The sequence below is a fragment of the Arvicola amphibius genome, chromosome 5 (assembly GCF_903992535.2).
Source record: "Arvicola amphibius chromosome 5, mArvAmp1.2, whole genome shotgun sequence".
Classification (NCBI taxonomy): Eukaryota; Metazoa; Chordata; class Mammalia; order Rodentia; family Cricetidae; genus Arvicola; species Arvicola amphibius.
In genome coordinates, this window is record NC_052051.1 from 115,253,976 (window position 1) to 115,270,364 (window position 16,389).

Consider the following 16,389-nt stretch of genomic DNA (forward strand, 5'->3'; position numbering starts at 1 on the left):
CAAACTCGGTCTGGCCAGTGCTATCAAAATCCCATTCAGTTGGCCACTGTACACGTATCTTTATTTTCTGAGATTATTACAGGTTCAGAATGATCTCTGCCCCAAATGAATGGTATGCTCTTCTTCAAGGAGCTCGATAGGCACAGGGTGCGCGCCCCAGCTGACCTACAGAGGCACTGACTCGTGGACTGTGAAGTTGTGTCACTCGGACAAGTTTAAAGAAAGCTGAACGGCCAATAACTAAGCAGGATTTCCAGGCACACAGGATTCTGGGAAGGAGAGGGGAGTTGAAGGGAGATGTGTAGAAAGCACGACACGTAGGAGATGAGGTAACAAGCCATGAGCCATGTGGCAGTATGTAAATTAATAGAAATGGATTAAGTTATAAGAGCTAGTTAGAAACAAGCTCTTATATCGGCTGAGCTTTCATAATTAGTAATAAGCCTTCATGTCATTTTTTTGTGAGCTGGAGCCCCCCCCAATACATCTGCACTGGTGCAGGATGACTATCGTGGGGCTTCCAGGAAAATAGACCCCAGAAGCCAAATCTTTGCAAGGTCCCATATTGCATCAGATGTATCCAACTTAATTGTAGCCATTAAGTCTTTTTCCCTATTTCATATTTTTCATACTATGTCTATTTGAGCTTAATTTTTTTAAAATTTTACATTTTATATATATATGAATGTTTTGCCGATGTGAATGTATGTGTGTGCCTGTTGGATCCCCTAGAACTGGGGCTATGGGCGGTTGTGGGCTACCATGTGGCTTCTGGGAATTGTGCTCTTAACTGCTGCCATCTCTCCAGCCCCTTTACCTTTGACTGGATAAATAAATGTTACCACCCCACGGAACACTGCTGAGCAATAAAAAAGACTGAACTGCTTCATGCCACATGAACAAGCCTCAGAGATGGTCTACCTAGTGGAAGAAATGAAACCCAAGCTACAGCATTTCTAGGAGGAGGAGGAGATGGGGTTGTAACTCGGGAAAGGGGCCTGTGCTTAGCATGAGCCAGGCCTACTTCACCCTTCAGCACACACCACAGATAAAACTTCTAAAGTCACTTGGCACTAATGACAGAACCAGTGAGGAAATTGTGGCTCGGAAATCAAACATCTCTAAACTGAAAACCACTAGATTTGCATCAAAAGCATATTTTGTTGGCATATAAGTTATATCAGTATAAGTTTTGAAAGTTAATTTTCTTCCCCCACATTCTCTTTTTTAAAATTTATTTATCTGTAGATCATACTGGCTTCAAACTCAAGAGATCCACCTACCCCTGCCTCCTGAATTCTGGGATTAAAGGCATATGCCACCACTGTCCAGCATCCCCCACTTTATTATTGTATCCCCTTAATTGGTTATATTAAATCAAATGCTTGAATGCTGGCTTCATTTAACCATACCATGCAGCTGTTAATGTTACTGTGGTGCTGGGATAACTCCAGAGCTTTGTGGTCCTAGGTGAGCATCCACTGCTGAGCAGTATCTGAAACCTGACTTATAGCTAACAGCTGTGTTGTCTGAGGTTTCTGTCCTGCCCAGTCCTGCAGCCATTCAGTCCCAAAGAAGCACACAGAGGTCTCCATTAACTATAAACTGGCCCATTATCTCAGGCTTCTTATTAACTAATTCTTATAACTTATATTAGCCCATAATTCTTGTCTATGTTGGTCACATGGCTTGGTACCTTTTTCAGTGAGGCAATCACATCTTGCTTTCTCTGCAGCTGGGTCACAATTACAGACTGAGCTTTTGTCTTCCCAGAATTCTCCTGTTCTCATTGCCCTGCCTCTACTTCCTGCCTGGCTACTGGCCAATCAAATTTTATTAAAAATAATGCAAGTGAAAGGATAAATGACCATTGTCCCACAGCACAGCTGACTGCCTATGTAGATCTCAGATTCTGCCAGAACATTACAGAGTATTGCTCGTCTGTTCATTCCAATTGCTTCTCACTCAGGTGCTTCATTTTTAGTCTTTTATCACCTTTAACACTGAAGAGATCAAGCTGGGTGTTGGTGGTGTCACGCCTTTAATCCCAGTGCTTGGGAAGCAGAGGCAGGTGGATTTTGAGTTTGAGGCCAGTCTTGTCTACAGAGTGAAGTTCCAGGACATCCACGGCTAAATAGAGAAATCCTGTCTTAAAAACAAAAGAAAAACACAACTAACCAACCAGATAAAGAGATCAGCAGACAGCTGTTGTGCTGTGAGACCAGAGTGTGAAGCCCTATGTGCCGAGACTGTATGTTCTAGACCAGAATGTGAAGCCGTATGTGCTGAGACCAGAGTGTGAAGCCATATGTGCTGAGACCAGAGTGTGAAGCCGTATGTGCTGAGACCAGAGTGTGAAGCTGTATATTCTGTTTATTCTTTCGTTTATTTAGGGGTGTGTCTTAGTCCCTGTCCTATTGCCTTGAAGGCACACAACGACCAAGGCAACTCTTATAAAAGCAAGTTTTTAACTGGGGCTTGCTTAGTTTCAGAGGTCTGTTATCATTAGAGCGGGGAGCACGGTGGTATGCAGCCAGGCACAGGGCAGTAGCTGAGAGCTACATCCTGATGTGCAGGCAGAGAAACTCTGGGCATGGCTTGGGCTTTTGAAACCTCAAACCTACCCTTAGTGAGTGGTGTCCTCCAACCTGACCACACCTCCTAAACCTTCTAATCCTTTCGAGTAGTGCCATTCCCTGGTGACTAAGCATTCAAATACATGAGCCCATGGGGACCATTCCTACTCAAACCATCATAGGGTACCATGCTCACACCTTACTAGAGTCTGTTCCTGCTCTTTTACCAGTTCTGTGTTGACCTGTCAAGCCAGTCTTCCCTAGATCTGCTGAACCCTTTCCGTTACTCTCCTGGTGGAGATTGGGGTTCACTGGCAGCTTACTCTTCCCAAAACACTAAACTCATTTTGCTTTTTCAGTTTACTCCGACCTCAGACTATAATAAACACCCACTCCCAGCAAAAGCTTCCTGTACAGTTTACTGCTTCCCATTGTCTTAGTACCATTCTGTTAATCATTCAGGGTCTCCAAATGTAGGCACTGTGAGCAGAGCCTGTCCTGTGTGCAGCATCCAGAGAGCACCCATCCTCAGTCTCTGGGGCCAAGAAAAAAAGAGCCAGGCTGCAGATGGCAGGCCATGACCCACACTCTCCTCTTCCCTCTCAACGCCATGTTACAGGGGTTGCCCAAATACATCTTCAGAAGATAACCTTCTGCACTCTGGGTTAGTTCTGAGTAAGAATGGCCACCATAGGCGCATATATTTGAACGCTGTGGTTCCCAGTTGGTGGACTGTTTAGAAAGGAGGTGTGGCCTTACTGGAGGCATGTCACTGGGGATGGGCTTTGAGGTTTCAGAAGCCCACACCAGGCCTCGTCTCTCTCCTTGTTTGCCCCCATCTTGCAGATAAGATGTAAGTTCTCGGCTGCTGCTCCAGCATCACGCCTGCCTGCTGCCACGCTCCATCGTGATGATGATGAGCTGACCCTCTGAAGCTGTAAGCAAGTGCCCAGTTCAATGCTCTTTCTTCTGTAAGTTGCCTTGGTCGTGGTGTCTCTTCACAGCAATGGAAGAGTAACTCGGGAGAATGTCAAAATTCACAAATTACACAACTTATTTGAAAATATTAGATTTAATAGAAAATATCACATTGTAAACAAGTCTACTGATCCATTATCTTAGCAAAGAATGACAGCATAATCACATATAAAAACGAGACAAATGCCGGAACTAAACACAGTACTTCTAGAGGGGCTGCCAGGACCTCAAAACCTGTCCTGGGAATAGGCAGCTGTCACTTCAACAGGCCCAAAGACCAAGGAGGAGGCAGTGACCTCTCCATTGAGGCTGGAGAATATAAACACAGGCATATCAGAGGAGCCTGGGAAGGGGGCTTGAAGGACAAGCAGGCAAGGGTTGTATTTCTGATGCTGAGACCATCCGAGGACACCTCGCAAACCTGAGAGGTAGGGATCACAGGCGGTCTAAGTGAGGAGACAGTATTAGCCTGTGTATAATCTTGTTGTTCAGCTCTGAGGAAGCAGGAGAGCACGTGTGTGCGGGTGCCGGCTCTCCATCTTGGGTAAACAACACTGAAATCACGGGCATGTCTACCACCCAAGTGGACCTCCTTACTAGGGGGTGTATAAGAATCCTTTGAGAAAAAACACTGCTCTGATGGGAAAAGGGCTTCCACCTTTCTCCTGTTGGAATCTTGAGGGAAAACAAGACATGGCTGGACTTTGGAAACTCTTAAGTTTATCTGTGAAAGCCACTTTAGTCCCCCACCCCATGCCCAAACCTACCCAGAAAGTCTGTTTACAGAAAGGCTAGCTGTTGATAGCAAGAGATCCAGGCAATGGGAGCAAGGGATAGGCTTCTCCCTAAGGGACTTGGTTCTTACAGGAAGGGTGCTTCCTCGTGCATAATTCAGGGTCTGGAAGTGTGGTCTTCAGAACAAAGATTCTCTATGGGCCTGTGGAAGAGGAACTCTCAAGACTCCAAAGTGCACAAGCCCACTCAAGAGCAAGCACACAGACAGACAGGGCTTCTTGATGGGAGTGTGTTGGCCATGTGTGTAGGGGCAGACGGAGAGGTGAGAGTCCTCACTTCGGTATAATGACAGTCAATGATGGAAATCATCTCTATTTTACAAAAAAATAAATCATGAAAAGGCGCAGAAGGTTGGGGACACAGCTCAGAACACTTACCTGGCATGTGCCAGGCCCTAGGTTCAAACCCCAGGACTGTAAAAGAAGGTATAAACAATGTTCCCCATAGCTAAACTCCCCAGCCAGTATGTGCCTAGCCACAGGTCTGCAGCGACCGCAGGGAACTGAAGCGAAGTAATTCTACTCTCTTACAAGTTCCAGAGAGACCTGCCTGTACCTCTGAGGTACAGGTACTCGGTGAGTAGCAACAGGCTAGTCACTATATGGCTTCTTAGCAGTCTGGTTTTTCTGAATTTCCTTCTCCTTAATACTGTACAGGGGGTCCACCAACTTGTTATGAACAAGCATCAAACCTGTAACAAATTGAAACCAAACAGTACTCAGTGCAGGCGGAGGCCAATGTTACAACTGTCAAGAGGAACACAGAGAGGCTCAAGCGGTCCCGAGAGGACCTTGTTCTCTGTCACCTCCAAACACTAAGCACAGTTGGTTCTGTGGAGTGACAGAGCTCACAGCTGTGTCAGCCCTACAAGGGTGGGAGTGGGCTGTTAAAGATTAATCTTTTTAGCAAAGGGCAAATTCTAATTTAGCTGCTTAATGAGTGAGGATTGTCACGTAAGTTTGCTTACAACTAGGGTTTTACGATTACTGGGCAGGCACTCTAGAAAAGCTACAGCTGTCCTAGCAGGCATCCTGAAACAAAGGAAACAGATCTCTAGATAGCTGGTTTAGTGCCCCAGCTACAGGAGAAATGCCTGTCTGATGCGTGACGGAGGAGACCTGAGGCTCCACATCTTGCGAGGTTACCACAGCCCTATGGTCTGTACGTCTCCTTGTCTCCTCAGTCACAGTCTCCAGACACAGACCCTTCCAATCATGGACAGAAAAAGGAATGACCATATAGTAGAACGGTGGGGTTTGATTATTATTGAGATCATAGGTGGTGGGCCAGCAAGACATCAGTGGGTAAAGGTGCTTGTTGCACGAGCCTTGCCATCTAAGTTCAATCCCCAGAATTCACGCATACCCCCCCACACATTAAAAAAATAAGTACTGATTAAAGTGTCCAGAATAAATTGGACGTGGTAGTAATGCCTCTAATTCCAGCACTCAGGAGGCTGAGGCAGGATTACCACTTGGAGGCTATAAAGAGAGACTCTGTCTGAAAACAAAAAGAAAACTGGCACTGAGTGTGGTGGTGCATCTTTTAATCCCAGCACTCAAAAGACAGAGGCAGACAGATCCCTGGGAGTTCAAGACCAGCCTGGTCTACAGAGCTAGTTCTAGGTCAGCCAGAGCTACACAGTGAAACACTGACTCCAATAAATAAAGCAAAGCAAATAAAACCCAGAATGAAAGCCAGATCCACTCCTCCTCCCTCCCTCCTTCCTTCCCTCCCTCTCTTCTTTCTCTCCCTTCCCCTCCCTCCCCCTTTCTTCCCTCTCCCTTCCCTCTCTCTCCCACCAAAGCCTGCCCAGGGCTTTCTCTACTGCCAGAGCCTCACCTTTGAAATACTTGACCGTCTTCACTTTCAGCTCCAAGGTGGCGTCCTCGTCACACACAAACACGGTGCGGGGATGCTGCTGGAAGGCAGACACAGTCCACATGTGGTTCACGCCCTCCTCGATGGCCTTGTACAGAGCAAAAGCCTTGTGCGCACCTGTGATGAGGATCATCACCTGGGGACCAGAAAACAGGCCAGTGATGGGATGTGCAGCTTGGGCAGCCCTGGTAGGAGTTATCTGTGGGCCCGAGGTCGACCCTCACAAAGGTTGCGCCTGTATCTGCTCTTTCCAGTTCAGATCATTGGAAGTGCCCGTGTGACTTGGTGTGGCGTTTTCTGTTTACAGAAAGCAAAGACGTGGTGGCACCCCAGAGCTAAGATTCCAAGGACACACATGCTGAAAGGCAACCCTGAAGAACTCAGCTCTGCAGACCTCTTTCATCTGAAGTCCTCCACCCCCACCATGGAGTGGCCAACACGATCACTGTTCCTTTCCTTTTTATGAAAAATTTAAAACAGGGTCTCACTATGTACAGCTCTGGCTGGCACAGAACTTGCTCCGTAGACCAGGCTGGCCTTGAACTCAAGAGATGTGTCTGCCCCTGTCTCCCCAGTGCTGGGATTTAAGGTGTGCGCCACTACTGCTCCCCTCTTAAAGAACTGAACACAGAGACACAGGGAGGCGACTTGGTTCTAAAAACCCTAACATAAATCCCGCCCTTGGTCCATTTTCCAAGTCAGAAGCCCGCTCTGGTGTGCTTAGCCGCCAAGCCCTTGTGCTTCCAAGAGGCAAGCAGACCCTGAGGGACTGCCTCAGGCCACCCAGTGGAAGTCCAGGTACCTTAATTCACCAAAGTTTACTTTTCCACTGATTTAAATGCTTTCTCATCGACTTGAGCAAAGAAATTGGAAAGTGATCTACAGCTATTTCCCACTGAATGTAATACCTAGCAAAGAAAAAGGAAGTGCCTCTAAAATTCAAACACATGAGCCAGTGAACGGCTCAGTAAGTAAAGGTGCCTGCAGCCACGCCTGACAACCTCAGGTCTGTCTGTCCCTGGTCCCCAGGTGGTGGAAGGAGAGAACTGACTCAGAAAAGTTGTCTCACGAGCTCCATGAGAGTGCTGTGACATGCAAGTGCACACACACATATACAGGCACATGCAGATACTCAGAACAAGAAATATCATTTTGAAGTGGTGATGATGCACACCTTTAATCCCAGCACTCAGGAGACAGAGGCAGGTGGATCTCTGTGAGTTCAAGGCCCGCCTGGTAACAGAATGAGTTCCAGGACAGCCACAACTAAACAAAGAATCCCTTTCTCAAAAAAAAAAAAAAAAAAAAAAAGAAAGAGAAATAAGATTTTGAAAAATATGAAGGTGCTGGAGAGATGGCTCAGTGGTTAAGAGCATTGTCTGCTTTTCTAATGATCCTGAGTTCAATTCCCGGCAACCACATGGTGGCTCACAACCATCTGTAATGAGGTCTGGTGCCCTCTTCTGGCCTTCAGGCATACATGCAGGCAGAACACTGTATCCATAATAAATAAATAATTCCTTTTTAAAAAAAAAGAAAAATACGATAAAGTATAATTCAGACACAGTAACAAAACTGGAACACAAAAATAAAATTAAAACGATACCTGATTTTCTAAGAGGAAAAAGTCACTAACTTCAGTCTAAAACATTCTAATCAATCTAACGGCAATTATCACCGTCAAGCTCAGGGCTGCAGACACAGCATCCTTGGGCTGCAGGAGCAGAGCCCTTTCAAACAGTGACCAACCACAGGCACCAAAAGCGTCTGGTCAGTACCCACGCAGGTACAAAGTCTTAGTTCTCCGCTAGTGGTGCTGGAAGCTTCTGCCCACAAGCTGTATAAAAGAGGTACAGAAGCAGAGACAGCTGGCCCAGTCTCTGGTCCCTAAGGCATCGACAAAATGCTCAGACGATTGCCCTCACCCCAGGCGTGACCTCATCTCCAAAGGCAGAAGAGAAGAGGTGTCAAGGCCAGTTGGGATTTTAGCTTTATTTATGACAAGTTAGTTAATAAAAATGTATACTTGGTGCCTGTATAGCTTTCCCCCCGCCCTTAGCCAAGGCTGGCAGACAGGCCTTGGACCCTTACCTCTCTAGCGTCCATCACAGTGCCTACGCCCACTGTTAGGGCCATGGTGGGCACCTTCGCAAGATCGCCATCAAAGAATCTAGCATTGGCCAGGATGGTGTCCATGGCCAGGGTCTTCACACGGGTCCTGGACACTAGACTGGAGCCCGGCTCGTTGAAAGCAATGTGTCCATCAGGGCCAATGCCTGTGGAGACGGTAGAGCAGCCATGAGTCCCAGAGACCGAGAACTTCAAAAACAACAGTCTCCCCTTCTCTGAAAGAAATCTTTGAAAGCTACATTTCTTCTCTCATCTGTGCCCTAAGTCAGGTCTACCTCAAGCTGTGACCTCCCTTCCCACCGCCTCTACGTGAGGCACAGACTCTGGGAACTTGCCTCCACCCTCGGCGCAGAATTGTGTAAAACGCTTCCCTTCCACTCCAGACTGGGGAAGTGCTACTTCTCCCTTCCTCTTGCCCGGAGCCGGAGTCCAGCAAACCAAACAGCCTGGATGGCTGACTTTGTAAGTGCGCAGGACCTGCAAACTCCTGCCCTTCCCTCCACTAGTTCTTTCCTTTCTCTTCTTTCCTAAAGACAGAGCCTCTCTACGTAGCCATGCTCACCTCCAACAAAGAGTTCGATCCCGCCTGCAGCCTGGATCTTCTCCTCAAAAGCAGCACACTCGGCCTGCAGGTCAGCTGCGTTCCCATCCAGGATGTGGGTGTTTTCAGGGTGGATGTCAATGTGCTTGAAGAAATTATTCCACATGAAGGAGTGGTAGCTCTCCGGATGCTCTCGAGGCAGACCTGGGGTGGAGGATCCTCAATCAGGCCAGGGGTGAGCTCGAGCCCTCCTCCCAAGGGCCTCGTTGGGAGATCACACTGGGAGTCACTTAGGAGACCACCCATCTGACCCCGGCCATGTAGGACTGGCTGAGCTGGTGTGTCATCAACCGTGGCCATTACCTGAGACTATAGGCTGGGCTGGGCTGTAACTGCATACTGGTGGGGGTGGTGGAGGCTGGAAACCGGGAAATCTCATTCTGATCCCTACTGCAGCTCAGTGGTAGAGCATTTGCGCAGCATGTGTGAGAGCCTCAGTTTGATCTTTCGCACCAGCTTGGGGTTGGAGACGGGCACACACTCGTCACCTCTTCATAAGGGAATGATCACAAGCTGGAGTCCAGGAACACTGTGCAGCTAGAGGTGGCTTGCCCACCTGGCTGGGAAGACTGCGTCCATGGGTAATGGATGCAACCACATCCTTTACCCTGGACCTTCTATCCCACCCCTGCTTCTACTATTTCCCACTAACTCTGAACTTCAACTTGAACATTAAGTGATTGAAGAGAATATCAGAGCTTCTCAAAACTAAAAGATGTTTAAAAATAATCTCAATGTGAAGATTATTTAAAGTCATGCCTTTAATACCAGCACACGGGAGACAAAGGCAGGGGGAGAATCTCTAGGAGTTCAAGGCCAGTGTGATCGACATAGTAAGTTCTAAGCCAGCCAAGGCTGCATAGTGAGACCCTGTGGCAAAACACTTGAAACGTTTTAAATCAGAGACCGAGAATGTTCATCAGGGGTAGAACACTTGTCATGCATACCTCAGGTGCTTGGTTCAATCCTCAGCTATGCCAAAATCAAAGGAAAATTTGTCTCAAAACATATTTACAAGTAGGGCTGGCCAAGAGTTAGTGGCAAACGCCTTTAATCCCAATCCTGGGGAGGCAGAGGCAGGTGGATCTTTGAGTTTGAGGTCAGCCTGATCTACAAAATGGGTTCCAGGAAAACCAGGTCATATAGTGAGATCCTGTCTCAAAACAAACAAACAAACAAACAAACAAAAGGTACAGGTGGCAAGATGGTTCAGCGGGTAAAGGTGCCACCAAGCTGATGGCCTGATCTCCAGGACCCACGTCACATGGTGGAAAGACATAACAGACTCCAGCAAGTAATCCTCTGATCACACACACACACACACACACACACACAATTTAGTCTTTAAGACGAAATCAATAAACTGCTGTACACAGCAGGACACACTTGTAACCCTAGCACTCGAGAGGAAAAGTGGGAAGATCACAAGTTCCAGGCCAATTTGGGCTACACAGCAGGATCCTATTTAAAAAAAAAAAAAAGGGGGGGGGGACAAAAAACATCTGGTCCATCCCATAAACGAATGGATGCTATGTGAAGAAGCCAGGCACAAACAGCCAAGCATGTCCGTGACCTGACTCACATGGGGTGCCTGGAGAAGTCAGGTTCTGGGGAACAGAGTGAACACAGTGGTTTCTAGCACCTTGAAAGAAGGAAAACTGGGGAGCAGTTTGACAGGAAGTCTCAGCTCTGCAGGGTGAGAGTTTTGATGAGGGGTCACAGTGGTGTGAATGCCTTGAACTCAACATTAACACGTGCTCAAGAAAAAGATGTCTGTGGCGGCTGGGGCAGGGGGGTGGGGGTGGGTACGGGTGTAGTGCCCACAGAGGCAGAAGAAAGTGTTAGATCCTGTGGAGCTGGAGTTACAGGAGGTTGTGAGCCACCTGATGTGGGTGCTGGAAATTGAACTTGGGTTCTCTGCAAGAGCAGTGTATGTTCCTTCTCTAGCAGGGAGTGGAACTGAGACAGGGTCTCTCTGTGTCATCCTGGCTATCTGGATCTTGCTGTGCAGAACAGGCTGACCTTAAACTCACCAAGATCCTACTACTTCTGCCTTCCTAGCGCTGGAATTAAAGCCGGTATGTGTTCCTAACCACTGAGCCATCTCTCCAAAAATGCGTTTCCCAGGCTGCCCTCAGTTCTCTGGGCTAAATCAACCCCCTGCCTCATCCACCCTTTCCCTAACCCCAGTAGTTGGGCTACTTCAAAACCCCTAGTTTTGAAGATGGTTAATGTTTATTTTATCAGGTTTGTTTGTTTGCTTGTTTATTTTTTAACCTTTAAAATGAAACCACAGGGCGGCAGGAGGCGAGGACAGAAAACCAAAGGCACAAGTCTCAGCCTCCACCAAGGAGTCAGAAAGGAGCTGAAGGACACACATGAGAAAACAGGCCACACACAGAACCTGGACTCCAGGATCTCATCTGCAGGTATCCAAAGAGAAACGACAGGGAGTGGGGGACCATGTAGGGGGGAAGGCACCTTCATAGTTATTAAGTATTTGCTAAAATGTCTGCTATGCACGATAAGTCCCTGCACCAATCATGGCCTCTGTTATCCTAACTACTAAGGTGAGTCCCATCGTACAGCTGGGTAAAGCCAAGCTGCCGGAGACAATCCCCTCTAAGACATTCCTCTCTCTCTCCAAGCTGAGTCCGTGAGAGGAGCATGATGCCCACAGCGCCGGGAAGAACATGCAGGACACTCACCCACATACTCATCCATGTTGAAGGTTTTCACGTATTTAAAGGAAAGGTCTCCATTCTTATAGTACTCGATCAGCTTCTGGTAGCAGCCAAGTGGGGTGCTCCCTGCGAGAAGCATTAGGAACGTCAGCTGTGCAGTCCAACCTATGCTCCAGCCCCACCTACCATCCATCTACTGTGAGCTGGTGTCTAACGCCCATTAGACTGTTATATCCCAGGAGTCAGGATGGTGAGGGTCTCCGTCAGCTACAGAGGTCACTAGCCAGTACCTGAGTGACTGCCAGACTTGATTCCTGATGTGATGTTCTAGGAGCATCAACTATGGGAAGACAGAGGCAACTACCCCAGAAGAGACCACTGTGTAGAAATGGGGACATGGCAGAGATGTAAACTGTGCTTTAGAGTTCAGGGAGGACTTATCAGAACAATAGCAAAGTCCTGGATTTAGTCTCATGAACAGGTAAGCAAACAAAAGACAGGACCAGAAGAGGGTAAAAGACGGAAGAGCCAAGCTAAGGGCATGGCACAGTGATAGGCCCCATCCCCAGCTACACTGTAGAAAAAAGAACAAATATACAAGAACCCTGATTGGATACTGGGTTAATTAAAAACTAACTTTCCGAGATGAGGGTGTGGCCAACGGGAGGCTTGAAGACACAAGATTAGTCCCTAACCAGGCCTACAGACAAGGAGAAGAATAAAAACTAATGTAGACTCCCGGGGAAAGGTTCTGAACACAGGCTGTGTATTAGATGATTCTGCAGAATGCTGTGCAGACTGGTCCTTAGGTCTGCAGTGGTGATGGGGCTATCAACAACTGTCCTCATTCCTGGGAGGGAAGGCCTGCAAGATTTAGGGTAAAGGGTCACGATGTCTGGAACTGACTGTCACGTGACTCCAACAACAAATTACAAGGGTAGACAGAGAACAAGAACCAGAGAAAAAAAGTAAATGTGCTACAATATTAATTGGTGATTTTAAGCAAATGATACCATACTGCTGGTTTCAATTCTTTCAAATATTTGAAAAAATTTTAAACTAAATAGATATAGAAGGGAAAAACTCAACCTCATCCAGCCGAGATCATCACTCCTTTCCAAAATCCACCAACGTCTCCTTTCTGCCCCAAAATAACTAATCTCACAGAGACTGCCCAAGCCTGCCTTGGGCTTCACCTCAGGGCCTTTGCACCCAGTCCTCTCTACAGGCCGTGCTCTTCCTTCAAGCAACTTCATGGCTAACTCTCTTCTTCGGGCTTTCCCAGAGGCCTTCTCTGCCCCCACATCTGACACAGCTCCCCACTAAGCACGCTCCCCAGCCTTCTCCTGTGCTGCTTTTCTCGTCTGTTGCCTTCTAAAATACTCCACATTTTGCTAATTAACTTGTTTACCCTCTCTCTCTCCACTATAATTTAAGCTTTAAGAAGTAGGAATTTATGCTCTTTTTTTTTTTAAAGTGTTGTTGCTTTATCCCTAGAACCTTAACTGCTTGGCTACAGCAGGCACTCAAAAACTCATCTACTGAGTGGAGATGGAGAGGAGGCTCAGCAGCTAAAAATACTTACTTGTCAGGCATGGTAGCACACACCTTTAATCCCAGCACTAGGGAGAGAGGTTGGCGGATCTCTCTGAGTTTGAGATCAGCTTGGTCTACATAGCCAGCTCCAAGCCAGCCAAGGCTACCTAGGGAGACCGTGTCTCAAGAAACAAAAAACAAAAACAAACAAACAAAAAAAGATTCCCTCTCAATTACGTGTATGTGTGAGTGCAGGCAGCTACAGACTCCTAAAGAGGCCCTGCACCTCCTGGAGCTGGAGTTACAGAGGGTCGTAAGCATACTAATATGAGTGCTGGGAACTGAACTCGGGTCCTCTGCAAGAACAGTAGTGCTCTTAACTGCTGAGCCATCTCTCCAGTCCTAAAAATGGTCTTAAACTTTTAATATAGTTTTTTTTAAATCAAAAGACTATTTCATGACATATAAAAAATACATCAGTGTCTACAAATAAAGTTTTATTGACAGAGCTACACATTCATGTGCATATTGTCTGTGGCTGTTTTCCTATCTACAGCAGCAGAATAAGGAGCTATAGTATTGACGCCTGAAACATTTGCTGCTATGTTATTTACTGCAAAAGTCTGAAGGCCTCTTTCTTGTGGATGGGTCAGACAAAAACACGAAGACCAATATCCCCATTTGGGAAAGAAATATTTAGGATACTTTTTTGAGGCACTGGAATTGAGAAGTTAGTCATTCAAATAATTTTCCATAAAGTTTAATTGATTATAAAACCCAATGTCTTCTGAAAAAGCAATGTTACCTTTACAGGGAGATACTTTGGTCCAGTACTTAGCTAGTACCCCCTACATGCAGAGAACAGAAATTAATCCCATAAAATGAACATCTCAGGGCACCAGGGCTGAGTTAGGATGTCACTCCTGCTAAGGAACCAGTCTGCCTCTATCCTCGGCTTAAAAGCCATTTTACAGTAAAGACAAGCCAGCTTCATTCCTGTTTACGATTAAACCTCTGTTTCTCAAGGATTAGGCTATGCCCCCCCCCCCCCCAACCTTAACTACAAATGGCTTTGTGCTGCCTGTCCCAGGAATGGCAATCGTGTCTTTGTTTCAAAAAGTTGTTTATAACCATCTCAAGACCCCGCATTTGTTTCAAAAGGTTATACCCCTACGACCTTGTTATAACTACCATTTGTGATTTCCTTGCTTTGACCACCTGTTATATTCTGTTCCCATCACCCCGCCTATGCCCCCCCCCCAAATCTGGAACCCCTACCCCTGAGATCTATAAAAGCTTTGTCTTCCTTACATCTAATTCTGCCTTCTGAAATCCCAACTTTGGGTTCCAGAAGCAGCCGGCTGGCTAGTTCCTGGTGCACCTCCTAATAAAGCTTGCTTTAATTAGTCGTGGAATTGGTTTTTCTCAGGACTAACCTGCCTCACCGAGACTCCTGTTCTAGGATTTTGCAGGAATAGGCAGCCACTAAAACAACCCATATAGGAAGCCCGGTGCCTTTCTTCTCTACGGGGAGGGCACCAGGACAATAGTATTTTAATCCATCTTTTAAAGTCTCTGGGCTAAGTGAGCCCATAATCCTGACCCCTTTAAAGGGCTCCAGCGACCTCTGTCCGCCCCTCGGCATACCACCCGCTCTTTCCCACAGCATACCGGTGGGGAGCCCCAAGGTGAAGTACTTGTCAGGCCCTGGGTTAAACTGGATGATGCGGTTCCTAATGTACTTGGCCGCCCACTCGCTGGCCTGGGAATAGTGGTCCAGGATAATGAGCTTCATCTCGTCCTGCAGCATGGAGATAACAGGCTGAATTAAGTTTAGGGCAGAGGGCAGAGAAGGCTGGGGAGGGGGACAGAGTCTCTAACCTGGCAACAGCCTTCTCCCAGCTCACCGGTGAACAGGCTAGGCCGGGTGCCTCCACTGACCACCAGGAGGCGGTACTGTGGGGCCATCCTTGGCTGGGGAGGACCACCCAACGCCCCAGAATTTTCTGGACCCTTTCCTTCCTGCGTAAAACGGGGTGGGTCAGTGCCTCCTCGATCTCACGATAGGGCACTGGAACCACACAGCATGGAGTCACCTAGCAGCAGGGCCCGTTCCTGCCTACATCCTCATCCTCACCCAGGCCGGGTTCTCTGCCTCGAGCTACCAGAGGTGCCACGGGGTCACCTTGGGGCACTAGAGGAGGAGGCGGCGAGTCCTGCGGGGGTGTGGGGTGCTCCCAGGGTCCTTAGTTTCCCCCAAAGTACCAAGGGATACAGATAAGCCTGCGGCAGGAGGGTAGGTGGCTTGCCGTCCGTCCCCCTCCCAGACTGCGCTCGCGCTGCCTCTCGGCCCGCCAGTGACCCAGGTCCGGGGGTCGGGGGCTACGGCTGGATCGCTCCCACTTACACGCACGCTTCCCCGCGGCTGCGAAGGTTACAGCACTGGCGGCTGGGCCCGCGCGGGTCACGTGGCCGCGGGTCACGCGGTGCGCGCGCCGCCAGCTGACTCAGGGCGGCCCTGCCCTGCCTCGCTGCTGGGCTTGCGGTCTCCTGACCTGGGAGTGAAGGCAAGTGTGTGTGTGTGTGTGTGTGTGTGTGTGTGTGTGTGTGTGTGTGTGTGTGTGTGGTGCAAAGTGTGTGTCTGTGCAAACTTAGATGTTAAGTGCGAAGTGGACCGCGACTCTGGCTGCTGACTGTGCGACCACGGCCCCCCTCAGCCTAGGGTGGGGCGTACACAAGCACAGCAGCAGTTCTGGATAAGGAGTTGCCCCATGTTGGCCTTAGGAGAGGTGCAGTCTATCTGAGCACTGCTTTCAAGGGACTTTTGACAGGGCTTAATCTGCAGCTAAATCTGGTTATAAGTATGAGCTTTTTTCCTTATCCACAGAATTCTGACCTTGAAAAGGAGACTTTTTAAAGGTTTGGCTGTGCAGACTCGTGATTGCACAGTGGGACAGAGATACATCAGCAGTCAAAGGGCTCCCTCCTATGCGCAGGTCACAAGGAAGCGGGAGGAAGGTACACCCACTGCCCTTTCAACCGCCTATTTGAGAAGCCTCTCGGAGGGGGAACTATTGTTCCCTTGCCAGTAGTCAGGCTAGTTACTTATGTCGAAATTCTTGTGTGTTAGCCAGCCAGAGATGAAAATCAGAACAAGGAGAGTAAGGAGGGTCCTTGCCATTCTATAGCTCTGCCTGTCCTGAAACTA

General features: G+C 48.0%; 1 protein-coding gene across 2 annotated transcripts; it reads right to left on the reverse strand.

The window, feature by feature from the left end:
• Positions 1-3,629: 3,629 nt before the first annotated feature.
• Gnpda1 (glucosamine-6-phosphate deaminase 1) lies at positions 3,630-15,726 on the reverse strand. Of its 2 annotated transcripts, none has more exons than XM_038330952.1 (7): positions 15,589-15,726; positions 14,853-14,982; positions 11,670-11,771; positions 8,923-9,105; positions 8,322-8,506; positions 6,192-6,366; positions 3,630-5,040 (listed from the first exon to the last, which is right to left on the reverse strand). In XM_038330952.1, the coding sequence occupies exons 2-7, from the start codon at positions 14,974-14,976 to the stop codon at positions 4,940-4,942; spliced, it is 870 nt and encodes a 289-aa protein (XP_038186880.1). In that variant the 5' UTR covers positions 14,977-14,982; positions 15,589-15,726; the 3' UTR covers positions 3,630-4,939. The 2 variants fall into 2 exon arrangements, with proteins under 2 accessions (XP_038186880.1, XP_038186881.1); XM_038330953.1 differs by lacking the exon at positions 15,589-15,726 and adding an exon at positions 15,447-15,580.
• Positions 15,727-16,389: the final 663 nt, after the last annotated feature.

Coding starts and splice junctions, on each gene's coding strand:
- Gnpda1 (XM_038330952.1), bottom strand. CDS start 14,976: ATGAAGCTCATTATCCTGGACCACTATTCCCAGGCCAGCGAGTGGGCG. Junction 11,772..14,852: donor CACCTTGGGGCTCCCCACCG/GTATGCTGTGGG, acceptor TGCTTCTCGCAG/GGAGCACCCCACTTGGCTGC. Junction 5,041..6,191: donor GACGGTCAAGTATTTCAAAG/GTGAGGCTCTGG, acceptor AATTTGTTACAG/GTTTGATGCTTGTTCATAAC.